General features: G+C 51.0%; 7 protein-coding genes across 7 annotated transcripts; 4 read left to right on the plus strand and 3 right to left on the minus strand.

Annotated features, from left to right (window-relative positions):
* Positions 1 to 100: 100 nt before the first annotated feature.
* Positions 101 to 1,647, plus strand: LOC6497640 (RCC1-like G exchanging factor-like protein). The gene has a single exon (XM_001961620.4). The coding sequence runs from the start codon at positions 214 to 216 to the stop codon at positions 1,573 to 1,575; it is 1,362 nt and encodes a 453-aa protein (XP_001961656.1). The 5' UTR covers positions 101 to 213; the 3' UTR covers positions 1,576 to 1,647.
* A 74-nt stretch (positions 1,648 to 1,721) lies between these two features.
* On the minus strand, positions 1,722 to 5,640 carry LOC6497890 (integral membrane protein 2B). Its single transcript, XM_001961619.4, has 3 exons — positions 5,396 to 5,640; positions 2,634 to 3,357; positions 1,722 to 2,577 (listed from the first exon to the last, which is right to left on the minus strand). Exons 1-3 carry the CDS (start codon positions 5,501 to 5,503, stop codon positions 2,432 to 2,434), a joined length of 978 nt encoding a protein of 325 aa, XP_001961655.1. The 5' UTR covers positions 5,504 to 5,640; the 3' UTR covers positions 1,722 to 2,431.
* A 194-nt stretch (positions 5,641 to 5,834) lies between these two features.
* LOC26514018 (cleavage and polyadenylation specificity factor subunit 4) lies at positions 5,835 to 7,018 on the minus strand. The gene has a single exon (XM_014906801.3). It carries the CDS (start codon positions 6,889 to 6,891, stop codon positions 6,004 to 6,006), a length of 888 nt encoding a protein of 295 aa, XP_014762287.1. The 5' UTR covers positions 6,892 to 7,018; the 3' UTR covers positions 5,835 to 6,003.
* A 149-nt stretch (positions 7,019 to 7,167) lies between these two features.
* Positions 7,168 to 8,668, plus strand: LOC6497641 (post-GPI attachment to proteins factor 2). Its single transcript, XM_001961618.2, has 2 exons — positions 7,168 to 8,008; positions 8,145 to 8,668. The coding sequence occupies exons 1-2, from the start codon at positions 7,378 to 7,380 to the stop codon at positions 8,279 to 8,281; spliced, it is 768 nt and encodes a 255-aa protein (XP_001961654.1). The 5' UTR covers positions 7,168 to 7,377; the 3' UTR covers positions 8,282 to 8,668.
* LOC6497642 (post-GPI attachment to proteins factor 2) lies at positions 8,668 to 9,638 on the plus strand. The gene is made up of 2 exons (XM_001961617.4): positions 8,668 to 9,399; positions 9,453 to 9,638. Exons 1-2 carry the CDS (start codon positions 8,751 to 8,753, stop codon positions 9,587 to 9,589), a joined length of 786 nt encoding a protein of 261 aa, XP_001961653.1. The 5' UTR covers positions 8,668 to 8,750; the 3' UTR covers positions 9,590 to 9,638.
* On the minus strand, positions 9,595 to 10,671 carry LOC6497889 (peroxisome assembly protein 12). Its single transcript, XM_001961616.4, has one exon. The coding sequence runs from the start codon at positions 10,556 to 10,558 to the stop codon at positions 9,665 to 9,667; it is 894 nt and encodes a 297-aa protein (XP_001961652.1). The 5' UTR covers positions 10,559 to 10,671; the 3' UTR covers positions 9,595 to 9,664.
* Positions 10,672 to 10,871: 200 nt separating this feature from the next.
* On the plus strand, positions 10,872 to 13,404 carry LOC6497643. The gene is made up of 6 exons (XM_001961615.3): positions 10,872 to 11,279; positions 11,332 to 11,478; positions 11,535 to 11,829; positions 11,886 to 12,575; positions 12,633 to 12,866; positions 12,922 to 13,404. The coding sequence occupies exons 1-6, from the start codon at positions 10,956 to 10,958 to the stop codon at positions 13,356 to 13,358; spliced, it is 2,127 nt and encodes a 708-aa protein (XP_001961651.1). The 5' UTR covers positions 10,872 to 10,955; the 3' UTR covers positions 13,359 to 13,404.
* The last annotated feature ends 3,633 nt before the right edge of the window (positions 13,405 to 17,037 follow it).

The raw sequence follows: 17,037 nt of genomic DNA on the forward strand, positions 1-17,037 counted from the left end.
AGGGTATTGAAATTCTGGCAACGCCCAATTTCGCAATAGTTGGCAATACCATCTGCTGAATAGACCGTTCGCTGAGACACTGCTTCCTCTACTGTCCGCTAGAGGCGTTGCTGTTGGTAGAGGGACCGTATATGGGTTTCGGTTTGTTTTGGTTTTGTAATTCGCCCCAACTTTGAAGCACCTGGAGAGGCACCTGGAGAATCACCTTGCAGCATGCTCAAGTCGGCGAGGATCGGCCTGGGGATCAGGTGGTATACGGCCAAGGCCAAGCGGAGTGTTCTGGCCCAGGATCAGAGCAAAGTCAAAGAGTACACGCCAAAGGTTACGGACAACCACGAGCATCGGGTTTATGTCTGGGGATTCCAGGAGACGGGCGCCTTGGGCCTGCAGACGAGCGTGAAGAAGGCCAAGGAGCGCTACACCGAAATGGTCCATCACCCTACGAGGCTGCAGTTCTCGAACAACAACGAAATCACGGACGTTACCGCCGGATACGGATTCACAGCCTACGCCGTGCAGCGGGACGACGGAGAGACCCTCTTCGGCAGCGGGCTGAACACAGACTCTCAGCTGGGCTTCCAGGTGAAGGGGAACGCCAAGGACCCCTCCAACCTGGACGTAATCATCTACCCCACAGCCATCAAGCTGCCGCGGCGGCAAGAGGAGACGGACGAGGACATGCAGGTGAAGAGCATGTCGGCGGGAAGAGCCCACCTGGTGGTGGTCACGAAGAACGGCACAGTCTTCACGCTGGGCAACAACTCGTACGGCCAGTGCGGCCGCTCGATCATCGAGGACGAGCGGTACTCGGGCAGTGCGCTCATCCACCGGATTCCCCAGGAGGACATCTGCGGTAAGGAGGATGAGATCACCCACGTGGAGTGTGGGCAGGATCACACCATGTTTCTCACCAAAAACGGACGCATTTACACCTGCGGGTGGGGCGCCGATGGACAGACTGGCCAGGGAAACTACCACACCGCTGGCCAGATAACCCTCATCGGCGGGGACATCGCCAAGGAGAAGATCGTGCGAGTGACCTGCTCCTCGGACTGCGTTCTGGCGCTCAACGAGGCGGGCGACGTCTTCGGGTGGGGGAACTCGGAGTACGGCCAGTTGGACGACTCAGAGCACGCCGAGACCCAAATCAACACTCCCCGCGCCCTGAAGCTGACCAAAGGTATTGGCAGGATCAAGGATGTGGCTGCCGGAGGCTCTTTTTGCATGGCCCTGACGGACGAGGGCCTGGTCTACACCTGGGGCTTTGGCATCCTCGGTTTTGGGCCGTTCGTGGAGCAGACCTCCCGGCCACAGCACCTGCTGCCGCCTCTATTCGGTAGAAACGACTTCAGCAACGCCACAACGGTGGTGTCCATCGGGTGTGGAGTTTTCCACATGGGCGCCGTCAACTCGGATGGAGATCTCTTCATGTGGGGCAAGAACCGGTTCGGCCACCTGGGCCTGGGCCACAAGAAGGACCAGTTCTTTCCCTTCAAGGCGGCCATCAACGGGAAGGTCTCGAAAGTGGCCTTCGGAGTGGACCACACCATCGCCCTCTGCAAGCCATACTTTTAAGACGTGAATAGACATGTATTTAATCGTTGTTAAAGAAAGTTAAAAACTAAACATAAAAGTATCTATAAAGTATCTAAAAGGGGTTTCCAAGGAACTGAAACTACGGAAGCAGGAGTGGGGGAATCGAAGCAAAGAAAAGCCAACTCTTAAAGATCACAAATTCGCGTTGAATACATTTAATTAGTTTAAAGAACATTTAGATTAATCTGTTTCTCTGCCGCTCCTCATCCGACGCATACTGATAGTTTCTGTGTCTCCCCATTTTTCGGTTTCTGGCTGATTTGGTTTGGGTTTTGGTTTGTGGTTTTGGATTCGCATGTAAATAGCTTCGATATGGATCGGGATCCGGTCTATACGTTAATAGTTAGATTAAAGAGCATATATATAAAATATGTACTTGGAATGCCGCACTGTGTGTGTGTGTGTGTGTGTGTGTGTGTGTACCGATCTAACGTACTCCCACCCACCACTCGATCCGATCCAATCCAATCCGTCTTCCTTCCGCTCTTGAGGCTAATACATTGCTCGTATTTGTCACAATTTCATCGATCGCTTTTGATTGCGTTCTAGGTACATTTTCGTTTTTCATTTTCCATTTTTTTTGTTCTAGGGTCTCGTCTCTGATTCACAAAACTGTCTCCGGGCCTATTGATAATCCGTCGCCCGCCGCTCGGGCCTGTGTCCAGCTAACCAGTGGTGTAACCAGCTCTCCTGGGCAGATAACCTCCTCATCCTTCCATCCTCTCTCTTTCGTTATATGTATAAATCGATTCTAATTAATAATTTGTTTAGGTTCATTAGGTGTATTCATATGGGGCGTTGTAGCTTAAAAGATCGTCCTCCGGACTGGGGCCGCTCAGGCCAGCAGCTGCTGCTTGGCCTCGTTGGCCTCGTAGGCCTCCACCTCGGCTATGTTGGCCAGGTCGTACTCGATCAGGCCCTTGCCCATGAACTCGGCGTACTTGCCGGAGTCGGGTAGCGGATCGGCGGATCGCTTGGAGACTGAAAAAAGACTTCATTAGTTATACATCTCTAACACTCATGCGACAATCACTCACCTCCCGAGACGAACTTCTCCATGAGATAGACCTTCATGTCGTAGCACTCGTTGGCGATGCGCTCCGAGATGAGCGAGAGATCGGTGATGCGGGGCGTCACCACTCGCATCTGGCGCCGGACGCGCTCCGTGTCGATGTTGTAGTAGCCGGTGCCCATCTTCTTCATCAGGTCGACGAAGCTGGTGGGCGGCAGGGTGGTCTCCCGGTCCAGGGGCATGATGAAGCACCGCCCGGTGGTGGTGTCGATGATGGCCGACTGGTTCTCCTTGAAGTCGTGCATGAACCGGCCGCGGCGCCCATCCTTGAAGTCGGGCACATCCACCTTGGCGTAGCTGTCGTCGTCGCTGTCGCCGTCCAGCTCGATGTCCTCGCGGAAGAAGCCTCTGTCGTCGCCAAGCAGGCTGTTGTCCGGGAAGTTATCGCTGGCGTCGAAATGGGGCAGCAGGGAGCGCCAGGTGAGGGCAAAGGGTTCCTCGCTGCGGGGATAGACGCGGGGCAGCTCCATGGAATCCTCCGGGTAGGGAATCTCGCAAAGGGCATGGTAACGCATGCTGGCGTGGGATGGGGCGTACAGACGGTACAGGGTCCATCCTCCAAGGACGCCCATCAGCATCACCACTAGCGCGATCAGGAACAGCAAGAAGGACTTCAGGCAGTGGTGCTGCGGCCGGTTGAAGACCATCGACTCTGTATCGGCTTCAGTGTCGCTATAAGCGACTTTCGGCTGTAAGAGATGAGTAGGGAATAGTTTCATGCATCATTTAAGGTATTCTGCTTTAGGATTCGATATTGGCCGAGATAAGGCCTTCGAGGTGTGCCATAAGGACACACCCAGTACTTATCCAAGTATTTAAAAGGGGATCCTCCAAAAAATTGACACAAAATTTTAAGAATAATTTGTTTGAATCTTTTAAGGTATTCCGCTTAAGGATTGGATAGAAATCGACAGAGATAAGAGCCCTTCGCGGGACCTCATAACCTCACACCCAGTAATTTTCCAAATTTTCGAAGGGGTCCACCAGTTAAATAGGAAAAAAAATTTAAGAAAAATGCATTTCAAGGTTTGGATGCAGTTTTATGGAGAATCGATCTACAAATCTTTTAAGGTATTCAGCTTTAGGATCGGAGGGATATCGACCGAGATATGGCCTTCGCGGGGAGTCGAACTGTCATACCCAGAGCCTCTCCCAATTTTTCCAACTGGGTACTTGGAACAAAAATAATAGACAAAAAATCTACAGAAAAATTTGTTCTGGGATTTTGCGGCAGTTTTGTAGAGAATCGTTTTAAGATTCATTTAAAGTATTCCTCTTAAGGATCGGGTTAGAATAGGCCGAGATATAGCCTTCGCTCGGCGTCTTATGTTCCGACCCAATCTTTAAGGAATTCCCCCTAGGCTCGAGTTGATTGTGCCCCCAAGAGACTTCCTTATTAATCAGAAATTATAGTCAACGTAGAGAATAATATAATATATTCCACGGGCAGTTTTTAATAAAAACGATCTGGTTTGTGCGATTTGTTTTAAGTTGAAATGTGTTTTGTATTTTGTATGATGCATTTTAAGCGATAAGCTTAGTCCACAAAGGAATACCTAGAAATGACTAGAGTTGTGACTCAGAGCTCTACAAAACAGATATAGTAAGTACAGTGGAGTCTTGATTTAGTTTCCTTTTTAGATATTATTGAAGATAATTAAAGGATATAGTACTGAGAAACTTGCGTCCTAAAAAGTATAAATTATGGCAGGTTTTGTGATTAAATTTGTTTGGTTTGTTATCAGTTCTTGAGTTTGTTTTATTGGGGGAGGACTGTAAGTTTGATGAGCAACACTTACAATCCATTTACTGATTAAGCAAAATAATTGGCACATTAAGCAATTCATTGTAGAGAGTCTCTTCGGTTCCTAGAAGCCCTTAACTTTATAATCAACATTATGCATGCATTTTTTAATCTTTAAAACTAAATATTTGCATTAAATATACATATACAGGTGCTTTCCATGAATCGTATCTTATAGGGTCTAATAAGCAAACATCTCTCTGTAAAAAGTGCTATGGAAACGTATGGAATTTATCTTGGTGGGCTTCGCTACCGAAGATAACGAAATGGGAGGGGAGGCTTTAAAGCGAATACAATGGCAGGCTGATAAGGCACGACTTTCTTCGGGTATGTGGAGTGGCCAGTGCGCGGGCACTAATCGAGGTCAAAGAGCAATCGCTAGACAACGAAGTAAGCCAGCCACTGGAATTGGGTTTCAGCTCCAGTTTCTGCTTCTCCAGCTGTCAGGGCCACCAGGCCACGACGACGACGACGAAGTCACATGCAACAAAACAGCAACAGGAAGGGAGCCTCCGCTGACCTCGGGGAGCGAGTCCTTGGAAGGGGAGCGCCAGGAAAAGTGAATGGGCACACGTCATGTGGAGGAGGAGGAGGCGGAGGAGCGGCAGGGCAGGGCCGGATGAAGAACGAAAAAGAGTGCAAGGACAGCGGGAATTCCAGCACGGAAAAATCGATAGCCTGCAGGCCTTAGCTGCTGAGGCTGGATATTCCGTTTCCGAGTCCGAATCGCGTTCGGATTTATTTCGGAGCAGAGGAAGGCGACCCCCAGCGACCTCCCCCTGTTCACGAAACTTGTGGCTCTCGAGGCCGAAGGGCAAGGGATGTGAGGGAAGGGGGCGCCTGGCAAGGACACGAGTGGCAACTGATTGCGCAAAAAAAATAGAAGAAAAAAAGAGTGGAGACATCTTGGACGCAATACTCACTGCGATGAGCGAGCCATGATGCATGAGCGCCTCATCGTTGAGGTTCATCGGCAGGGGAACCTTCTCCTGGTCCTTGATCTCGCCCCGTAGTTTTCCCAGAATAGTCATGGCTCTTGCTTGGATTTAACTGCGAAATGGCTCCGAACGAACTCGACTCTGTTGGCTGTTTGTTTTTCTTCGCCAGGAAAAGCTAGTGCGCAGTTGTTGATTAGCGATGGATGGTGGAGAAGCGATGTTATCAAAAGCTTTCACCCCGTCAGTGGTGTCCAATACTTTCGGATATTTGCCGTTTTGGGGTTCGTCACCAGCTGGGCCCACTTGCGCGCGCGGCAGAGCTGCTCGGCTGTTTGAATTTTTACCGGGATTTTCTACGCTTATAATTTTAAATCTGCATTTATAATTTGAACTACCCAGCCTCCTAGATACCATAAACTGGCACTCTCATTTGAAACATTAGTATATAAAGTATTTATTTCGCTGATTACTTAGGTATTCATCGGTATCTTACAGACTTTCTTTCCTAAAAACTTTCTAAACAGTTTACGTTTAAGGAGTAAAAAATGGAAACATGAATGATATTCTCAACTCTTACGCTAGCTAGGTGGGTGCTACTTATGACTATGCTGGTTGGAGAGGAAGGCCAGGTGGCCCTTGGGACACTTGTTGGCGTAGTGGCCCTTGTGCCCGCACTTGTAGCAGGTGATCTCCTCCAGCGGGGTCGGCACTTTGACGAAAGGCGGCGGCTGGTTGTGCTGGTTATGCTCTCTGTGGTGGCCGGAGGAACTCTCGTCGTTGTTGTCCGAGTGCGAGGAGTGCCCGGAGTGGTCCATGGCGTTGATGTTGTTGCGGTGCTCCAGACTGCCCACGTACTGCTTGCACGAGTTGGCCTTGTGCCCGAGCTCGCCGCAGTAGTGGCACGTGGGCAGCTTCTTGTGCATCTGATCTTTGCTGATCTCGGCCAGAGGCGGCAGCTCGAAGCGCGGATGCATGTGCTTGCAGGAGGGTCCCTCCGGGCAGAATCCGGCCAGGTAGTTCATGCAGAGCACCCGCCGCAGGTGCTGGTGCCGGCAGTGCGGACCGTGACGGCAGAAGCCGCGCTTGTACCACGGACAGTCCTTCACCTTAGACTGGGGATCGATGTGCAGGAAGGGGCACTCCTTGTTGTGGCAGGCGTTGAAGCGGGAGTAGAAGTAGCACTCCGGCATCTTGGTCATGTCGTACTCGTGCAGGAACTCGCACTGGTCGCCCTTCTTGCAGAGGCCACGCAGCCAGTGCTTGCACACGATGGTCCTGTCGCCGCGGATGTGTCGGAAGGGGCAGGCGCTGCCCTTGTCGCACTCCTGCCCGTTCCGCGAGGTGGAGCTGATGAAGTTGCAGACCGCCGCTATGGACTTGTCCATTCCGTAGAACGGCAGCGGGATGGCGCCGACCTGCTCGATCAGGTCCCGCTCCGCCTTGAACTGCAGCCCATTGACGTTGGCCAGGAGGATGTCCATTTTTGAGAATTCCTAAATGTTGCGGGAAAGTGGTGATTTTCTTTTTTGCGCGTGTTGTTTTTCTTTTTTCCACAAGAGATGGTATGCAGCCGGCTTATTTTAATCGATAAGTATTCGATAAGTTTGTTGCAGTTTCTAGCCGTTTTCTAGCCAAAAAGAATGTTTAAAAACTCGTTTATTAATTAAAAAGATAAAGAATTGGGCAAGATAAAAATTATATTGGTTCCTGATAAGCACTATAGCTATTATGCAACCCATGAGGCTGAAAAAAGAAAAGTTACTCGCAATAGAGATGCGAGTAGTAACCGCCCCCGCACTTCCACCGATAGTCGCGCGTATCGATCCCTTGTTTACAACTTTTCGCAATGTTTACAACGTAAGCATACCGCCGAGGTTAGCTAATTAGGAGAGAGTACCGGAAAATGTGGAAGACGGCCCGCTGACCGAAGAACCCACCCACCCACGCACTACCCACGTGCCGCCCAAATGCTGCCCACGTACGAGAGGTTCAACGATCCGAAGAGCGTCTTCTTCCGGCTGCCCTTCGCCCGGCTGGCCGTCGTGGCGCTCAGTCTGCCGCTGGGAGGCTTCCTCTTCTGCGTGGCCTGGTCGCTGGCCTTTGACTTTGTGCGCAGCACCTACACCCACTGCGATGTGGCCAACTACCTGCCCTCCGTGTCGGCGGCCATCGGCAACTACGAGCCCCAGCGCACTGTCTGGCGGCTGGCCATCTTTCTGCACCTTCCGCTCCGGTTGGCGGTGGCAAAGATGTACCTCGAGCACTACCGCGAGCACATCAGGCGAAGCAGGAGACTGCTGGGCATCCTGGCCTGCCTCCTCAACGTCGTGGAGGACCTGGCGCTCTTCTGCCTCTCCTTCTGGACGTCGGCGGACCACTACGAGACTCACCGGAACGCCTTCGTGGTGTTCATCGCCTGCTCGGAGTGCTACATGCTGATCTCGTACCTCCTCAACAGGAATGCCCGCAAGGCGGTTCTGCTGCCCCACGAGGAGAAGTCCCTGCGGTACAAGAGGAACCTGTTTCTGGTCAACGTGCTGGCCTTTGGACTGGCGGGCTACTGCTTCGTCCGGCACAACTCTTACTGCGAGGCTGGGGGTGAGTTTGTTGAGTATTTGTGGGCCAGGAGTTTACAAAATTATAAAGATTTCATTGGCTTTTCATTGGGATGATCTTAGTTTCCACTTCTCACATCCTTTGCTGTCGTTTTAAAGTTTCTCTCCTTTTCGTTCAGTGTACACCTTCTTCGCGCTGTTCGAGTACGTCGTAGTGCTGACCAATATGGGTTTCCACATGACCTCGTACTGGGACTTCTACGCCCTCAACGTGGTGTGCGACGCCAAGCACGGACTCTACCTGTCGCAGCTGTAGCTCCTCCACAGCTCCTCCTCCATCTTTCCAGCCAGTCGTCCGCAGTGCGACCCTCGAGTACTCAGTACATACGCGGTATTAGCTTAAGCTCAAAGTTTACTTAATTTTACCAAAGGAAACTGGTGGCTACAGCAGGGAAGATCTGCTCCACACGCTTTTTGGCCTCGAAAAGGCTTCAGCACGGCTCCCTTTAAGATTCTACTTATATTTCCAATGTCAGTTTCTGAATTTGTTCCAGCTTGCAATGAGGCATCCTCTTCCATCATGATTTTAGTGCATTATTTATACAAAAGCATTTGGTTAAGGCCTTAAAACATTTATACTTTATACAATTGTGCTTTGAAATTTGCCCCACGGCTCCAATATATTTTAAGTGAGAAAAGTGAACAGTGAGTTTCAATGGCAGCAGGCGAGGGTTGACAGTTAGAAGATTTCTCCAAGATAACTGGCTCGAAAGTTTGTCTGGACAATGAGGCACCTGGCAGAAGACTCTTTGAACCTCCTCCCGAGCTCCTTAAGCGACCTGCAACCCAAGAGGCGTCTCATCATTTATTTTAGACGCCTCTTGGGACTGGGACTCCTGCCCGTTCCCATTTCCGTGGTCTACGTCTTCGTGATGGCCATTTTGACCGACTTCCAGGCCAGCACGTACACTTCCTGCCATGTCCTCAATGTACTGCCAAGCTCCTCCGCCGCGGCCAAATCCCAGCACGTTGTCTGGACCATGGCCTGCTGGACGCAGTTTCCTTTTCTGTTGGCGTCCGCCTGGCTGCAGTTCCGGTTCTACCGGAGGGCTTTGCCCCGGTCAGCCCGGAGCTTCGGCTGCCTGACCACCTTCAGCTACATCCAGGGCAGCTTCAGCCTGGTCCTGTGGGCCAGCTTCGCCACAGCCGATGGGGATTCGCTTCTCCACATCGCCACGGCGGTCTCCATGTTCATATCGGCCGCTATGTACATGGCCGGGAGCTTCGTGTGCGCCAAGTACTATCTACGGCGGGAGAGTAGGCGAGAGAAGTTCTCCCTTTGGCTGAAGAGCCGGCTGGTTTTCGTGTACTTCCTGGCAGCGTCCACCATGTGGATCTGGTATGTCCTCCACCACAAGTTCTGCCTGCCCATGGGTAAGTTTGGAGTCCAAATTGTGTCGCATGCAACTCTTCACCTTCTTCCACAGCCTACTCGCTCTTCGCTCTGGGCGAGTTAATCTCATTCGAGTGCCTGTGTGTGAACTTGTGGACCGCCTACTGGGATTACTACCATGTTGTCATCCTCTACGACCAGCGTCTGGGCTTCTACATCAGTGACCTATAGGTCGCTACTGTTCATATCACATTTATTGACAAACCAAAAAGAAAAACAAGAACTTAAAAAACAATTCACTTAAAGCTAAGTCTCATAAATTCGGACTAGATCCTCCAGGGTGATGGGGTAGTGGGTGACTGGGCAGCTGCCGTGCTCCTTCATGTGACTCACGATGCACTTCCAGCAGAAAACATAGCCCGACACGGAGCAGGCAGTGGGCGTTTGTACGGGCAGAAGGCAGACGGGACACTCGCCCCGCTTGGGCATCGTCTGCTGCACCTCGTCGGGAAGTTCCTTCTTCGGCATCGCTTCTGGATTAATGAGAGCTCCGCCAACCTTTCGCCTCTGGTCGTTGGAGTACCACCACTGGACGAACTGCAGGAAGAAGGCCAGGACCTCGAGCATCTTCAGTACGAGGTACGTCCACTGGTCCTCCCGCGGCGGCTCGCTCGGATAGCGGAGCGTGAGACGGAGTGCCCTAAAAACGGGTGAGTGGCTGGCGGCGTACTTGATCAGGTAGAGGAATGTGTGCATCGCCTTGGCGGCGTGGAAAGCGTGAAAGGCGCTAAGGAGGCGGCCCTCCCATGGGCTTGTGTCCTCGTGCCGGGCACTCCTGCTCCTCAGCTTGCGCTCCACGTACGGCAGGAGTGTCAGAACAGTGGCGGAAAGAAACTGCTGTCGCCGAGTGAGCAACTCGCCCGTTTCCGTCGCCGTGCGCTGTAGTCCGTAAAAGCTCTCCCCGAAGGAGGAGGCCCGTTTCCTCAGGTACAGGTACTGCAGGAGCCATGTGAGCAGCGGCGAGAGCTCCTCTTGGACCCGTAGACTGCCCCAAAGTTTAAAGTCCAGCCGCAAACCGAAGTAGTCGAAGATCTTGCTCAGCGCCGGGTAAATCAGGTTGTCCAGCGTCTCAGCAGCCGAAATTTCAAAGATCGAGGGCACATTTTGCAGGTTTTGGCGTACGTTGGCGGCTTCTGCCATCCTTTCAGGTTCTTATTTTGTTTTTAATTCATAAATGTAAATAAAAGTCAACAATTGTCTGGCAGTGTTGGACAACGGGGAATTCTCTTATCAGAAGGGACATTTTTTTAACTATTGCAGCTCATGTTGTTTTATTTTGAAATATATTATGTTTCTCTTCCTTAACAACAAATATTTTATGTATTTAAGAACAAGAGTTCCTTTAATTTTTAAAATAAAGATTAACCGCCAACTGTGGGAAATTATCGAATATGTAATCGGACTTTATCGAAGAACAGTTAGGTATCAAAAGAAAATGGTTGCGCCGGTAGCATTTTGCAATACTGAATTTCACATACACAAGTTTGTTTATTTTTGTGTTTCTTGTTAACAAATCGCAGGCAGATCCGATGAAACTATGAAAACTCCTGGCGCTGGCAAAAAGTCCACCAAGTCGCGCTCCAAGTCGGCCAAGTTGGAACTGGCAAGCAAGAACGCAGCGTCAGCAGCAGCATCGGCATCCTCGGCGGCCACAGTGTCCACTTCTGCACTGGGCGGGGGCGTGGCAGTGGGCAGCCTGCCGGCTACGCCGTCGCACCTCAACATGGTCACAACACCCACGACGCCCACCTCGAGTTTCGGAAACTACAACATGTTCGATGCCTCCTTCCAAGTGGCGAGCAGCGGACATGGAGCAGCAGGTGGCGCGTCGGGAGAGGCTTGCAGTAACAGCAGTCGAGTGGTAAGAACTATAGATTCCTACGGATGCCTAATACAGATAACCTCGCTTTTAGATCAACCAAAAGAGCTATGCCGGGTTTGACCCGCGGAGCATTAAGATTTTCTGGGAACAGCACGACCAAACGGATGTGGAACTGCCCCAGGATGTGTGTGCTCGCCTTGCAGAGGATGCCTCCTACAAAGTCTGGGAGTTGATCAACGTAAGGACTATATATGACAATGCAATCAGCTCTATAATGCCTTTACTTTGACACAGAATGTAAAAACCTATTCACGCCACTCAGGCGGAGTGGTCACCTACGACCTGGTCAACGAAGTGCTCAAGGATGCGGACGTGCCGCCTATGCTGGGGGCCATGGACAGTGACTGGGACCGCATCGACTATGACGGCAGCTACTACTTCCACTCGGACAAGATCTTTGAGCTGCGCGAGGAGTTCCAGAAAGAGATCACTCTCGCAATGCCTGGGGATGCTGACTTCCACAGCTTCTGTCCAGTAGAGGACAAGCACTTGGAACAGTTGAAGCAGGTTGTCCAGAATCTGGTGACGGGTGAGCGGAGATTCTGATGTAAGCGAAACATCTTACTGAAGCGGATTTCCTTCCAGCTGCTGTGTTCGCGGACAGCAAGTCTCAGAGGGAGGCTGTGTGCCACGCCTTCCAGACGCCCCTGATGGGGTCCATCTACCGTGTAATAGTGACAAAGGTGATACATCTGCTGGCCTTTAAGCAGCAGGATCAGCTAAGTCAGCGTTGCTGGCGACTCCTGCGCGCCTGCAACTACAATTCCCACGTGAACCATGTTTCCTGTCGGTCCGAGTACTTCCATCTGGCGGAGGTGCTTGTATGTCAGCTCCTAGCTCCCTACGAGACCATCAAGCCTCCTTCAGAAGGCAGCGAGGGACTGTGTACAGATCCCGGCACCACCACTGTCAAAATGGAGTACGAGGAACAGCTCAAGCTCGAGCCAGAGCAGTTCTCCAATCAGGAGACCCCAATGATGGAGGTAGGCAAGGAGGATCATGCGGAAGACCAGCCAGTATTTGCCAGCGAGAACAGCCAGGAACACACTATCTACAAGCTGCAGACCGAGGACGAGGAGCCTACTCCGGACCCAGAGCTGCAGCATATGTCCAGCTTCTTTGCCAGTCCCGTGGGCAGTGTTTGTGTGGAGGAACTGTGCGATACCATTGGCCAGTTGGCCTCCCAGAGTGGGTACTTCCATTCAGAGTGCCTCTTCCTAATCACTAGGCGCCTGGCCAGGTACTTCGAGACACGGGACTCGTGTAGCGAGCGGGGTGAGTTGAGCCCATCTACTGCTTTTAGTGACGCTTTCACGCAAGATTCCCATCCAGACCTGAAGTACGTTAGGCGAGCAGTGCGCGGACTAATCGCTCTGGGGGAGTACGCCTTTCGAGAATTCATTCCCTACATATATAAGCTGCAGGCGGACACGATTCCGGAGTGCATGTGGCAGGATCTGGCGCAGGCTGCCATATACCTGGGGGGCAAGGACGACATCTTCCTCTACGAGTGGCTGGAGCACGGTTGCGGCGCTGCGTTACAGCCCTTTATGGTTCATTACGCCCGTAAGTGTAAGATAGTTTTTTCTTCCAAGAAAGGATAATACATTTTGTGTTGCAGAGTCCCTTGAAAAGATGATCACCAAACGGTATGAGAGCGCCAGAGCTCCAGCCTACAGCGTGGAACCCGTGCCCGGAGTGCGCCGCTTGGAGTGGAGCACCTTGGCCGCGGCCATGTGCCACGGTGACGATCCCAGCAAGGCCCTGAAGCCGAAACCCACTATGCGGGAAGCTTTTCCGGAACTGCAGCAGCCCAATCTGCAGCACAACTGCGCTGGAAACATACGCTTTAAGTTCGCCGGCTGCCGGCCAGTGCTGCTTAAGCCGAAGGCTCTCAGTGTCCCGCAGACTGGGGACTCTCCTTCGTCAACTACGAATGGCGGTACTGGCTGCGGTGCCAGCTCCGAAATCTTCATCGCAAAGCGAAAGCTTTTCAAGCCCCTGACGAACGTCAGGAAGTGGTCGCCGGAGAGTGGCTATCACTTCCTGCGTATCTGAGCTTGAAAAGGTAAGGATCTCAATAAAAATTCACATATAAATGTCAGTGAATGTCTTTCGTAGCGGTTGAGGTGTTTTTAATCGCCTGAAGAAGAGTTTTAAATGTTTTGGGGGTGGTGGGCATTAATAGGGTGGTGTCAGAGGACAGGCTCTAGTCCCTTTGGAGTTAGGAGAGTTTGATATTAAGGAAATCTGAATAAACCCTGACTAAAATCATCAAGTTCGAATCTGTGCGGTTTTTTTGTTTATCAAAATCAGCTGTTTTATCAAAAACAGCTGTTTACCAGGGCCGCTTCACTTCTGATAAAACTTCTGATAAGAATGCAGTGTTGATAAGTGATAGTACGGAAGTGTAGCCAAGCAGCCGCAAAAATGTGTTTAGATTTTCAAAAATTAAACAATAATAATAAATAATAAATGGCCATCACAACCCTATCGGGTCACAGCCTGTTGCACAATCTGCCTCCACGCTTTCCTGTCCTGGGCCCGCGCTCGCCAGTTGGTAACACCAGATGTAGACAGGGCTTCCATCACCTGGTCCTGCCAACGTATCCGGGGTCGTCCTCTCCTCCGTTTTCCGACGATTACCGCATCAAATACCTTACGAGCCGGAGCGTCTTCTTCCATACGGGCGATGTGACCCAGCCAGCGGAGTCTTTGAATTTTGACTCGGCTTACTATATCAACATCCCCGTACAGCTCATACAGCTCGTGGTTCCATCTGGTGCGATAAGCATCGCCAACGCAGATTGGACCAAAGATTTTGCGGAGAATCTTTCTCTCGAACACTCCAAGAGCAGCTGCATCGGATTGCACCACTGTCCAGCACTCCGCACCATATAAGAGTACTGGAAGAATGAGCGTCCTGTAGAGTGTTATTTTTGTCGGTCGAGAGAGAGCTCTACTGTTAAAGTGCCTACTGAGCCCAAAGTAGCACCTGTTGGCAAGTGTGATTCTCCGCTTAATCTCCAGGCTGACATCATTTGTGCTAGATATTGCAGATCCAAGGTAAATGAATTCCTTCACGGACTCAAAGCTATGGCTTCCTGCAGATAGCTGGGAATCAAGACGCCGCGATTCCCTGCTAGAGCACACCATAAACTTTGTCTTATCCATGTTAACTGCCAGTCCTACTTTAGCTGACTCTTTTTCAATAGCCCCGAAGGCTGCTGTAACATCACGCTTGGTTCGGCCAATGATATCAATATCATCAGCGTAGCCAAGGAGTTGGACACATCTGTTTGTTAGAATAGTGCCTGTCCGATGCACACCAGCCTTCCTTATAATACTCTCCATTAGAATGTTGAAGAGCATACAAGACAGCGAGTCGCCTTGTCTGAGACCACACTTGGTATAAAAGGTTTCAGATTGGTCATTTCCTACCCTGACAGAGCTGATGGTGTTGCTCAATGTCATCATGCAAAGCCGTATTAGCTTTGCTGGTATACCAAGCTCAGACATGGCGGCATATAGGCGATCTCGCCGGGGACTATCGAATGCTGCCTTGTAATCGACGAAGAGGTGATATGTGTCGATCTGATTTTCGCAGGACTTCTCCAGGATTTGGCGCAAGGTGAAAATCTGGTCAATAGTGGATTTGCCAGGCCTGAACCCGCACTGATAAGGTCCAATCAGTGCTTCGGCATGGGGTTTCAGGTTTTCACACAGTACGCTCGTAAGGACCTTGTATGCGACTGGAAGAAGACTAATGCCACGGTAATTGGTGCGCAATGTGGCATCACCCTTCTTCAGGATAGGACAGATCATGCTGTGGTTCCAATCGTCGGGCATGCTCTCCGTAAGCCATATCTTGCTGATTAGTTTGTGCATGCTCCCTACCAACATATCACCAGCAGCCTTAAACAATTCAGCCGGCAGGCCGTCAGCACCTGCGGATTTATTGTTTTTAAGTCGTTGGATTGCATCCTTGACTTCGGCATGGCTCGGGGTCGGTACGTCCACATCAGTACCATAGATTGGGGTTTGTGGATCATACTCTCCATAGTCATCATGGCCAGAGCCAGCTAATAGACTTGAGAAGTGATCCCTCCATAACCTCAGCACAATCTCTGCATCTGTGATTAGGTTTCCGTCATCGTCCTTGCACGCAGCTCCTCCAGTCTTAAAACCTTGGGTCAGACGCTTAACCCTCTGGTAGAAGTTACGAGCTTCATTCCGGTCTCTGCTGCTCTCAATGCTCTCACACTCACGCCTCTCCTGTTCTCTCTTCTTGCGTCTGAAGAGGCGTTTCTCATCTCTCCTCCTTGACCTGTAGACCTCGACAACAGCCCTTGTGGCCCCAGCTTGCAGTGTTCTTCCGTAGGCGGCGTCTTTTGCAGCTGTTGCGTCGCGACACTCCTGGTCGTACCATGGATTCCTCTTTGGGGTACGTTGGAATCCGACGACCTCTTCTGCAGAAGTTCGCAGGGAGTGGGATATGAGTGCCCACATATTGCTGATGTCTTCAGGTGTTGGAGTTGCTCGGCTCAGTAGGCCTGTGACTTGAGTGGAGAATGCATCCCTTGTCCGTTGTGATTGCAGCTTCCCGATGTCCAGCTTTCTCAACAGTCCTCGACGTGCAACCTTCGCAACACATAGCCGTGTGCGAATCTTAGCTGCAACAAGATAATGGTCGGAGTCGATGTTGGGACCCCGACAGGATCGCACGTCGAGTACGTTAGATGCATGCCTTGCATCGATCACAACATGATCGATCTGATTTCTGGTCAGTCGATCAGGAGAGAGCCATGATGCCTTGTGTATGTCCAAATGACGAAACCCAGTACTACGAACTACCATATTATGCGCTGCGGCAAAGCCTATTAATCTGAGACCATTGCTCGAGGTGGTCTCGTGTAGACTAAATTGCCCGACGGTGGCACCAAAGATGTCTTCTCGCCCTACCTTGGCATTAAAATCCCCAAGGAGGATCTTAATGTCATGGGAAGGACAGCGTCCGTAAGCCCGGTCGAGCTCCGCATAGAAAGCATCCTTGGTGACATCGTCCTTTTCTTCGGTTGGGGCATGCGCACATATGAGGCTGATGTTGAAGAATTTGGCAGTAACTCGGATCGTTGCAAGTCTCTCGTTTATTGGCAGAAAGTGAGAGACCCGGCGCCGCAGTCTGGCGCCTACAACAAAGCCACAGCCAAATTCATGCCGTTCTGGATGGCAGCTGTAGTAAATGTCGCAGTTCTTCTTCCTAAGGCAACCTTGTCCTAGCCATCGCATTTCCTGGATAGCAGTGATGTCAGCCCTACATTTATTGAGGGTATCTGCTAGCTGTTGAGCAGCACCTGGTCTGTACAATGTGCGTACATTCCAAGTGCATACTCTCAAATCATTGTCCTTTTTACGTGTGCCATGGTCGTCAACTTTAGATGGGTTCCGTTCCGAGGCTTCATCTGCTACATTCACTGAAGATTTGTTTTCCGTGGGTGGATTTCAAGTCCTACGCCACAACCTAGTTTGAAGAGCTAGGACTCTCGTCGCGCGCTTTAGTTTGTCAAACAACGGGTGTTGAGTGACAATCCAGGGAGAACCACGTGGAGGTAGTGCGTCGGCTTGGGGAGAGCAGTGATAAGGATCATGCTGGCATTCACCAAGTTGAGTGCAATCAGACACTTTACCTTATATAATCTCCCCCGATCTCCCCAGAAAAATTAAACGGTTTATATTA

Source organism: Drosophila ananassae, chromosome 3R, assembly GCF_017639315.1.
Source record: "Drosophila ananassae strain 14024-0371.13 chromosome 3R, ASM1763931v2, whole genome shotgun sequence".
In the NCBI taxonomy this organism is placed as follows: Eukaryota; Metazoa; Arthropoda; class Insecta; order Diptera; family Drosophilidae; genus Drosophila; species Drosophila ananassae.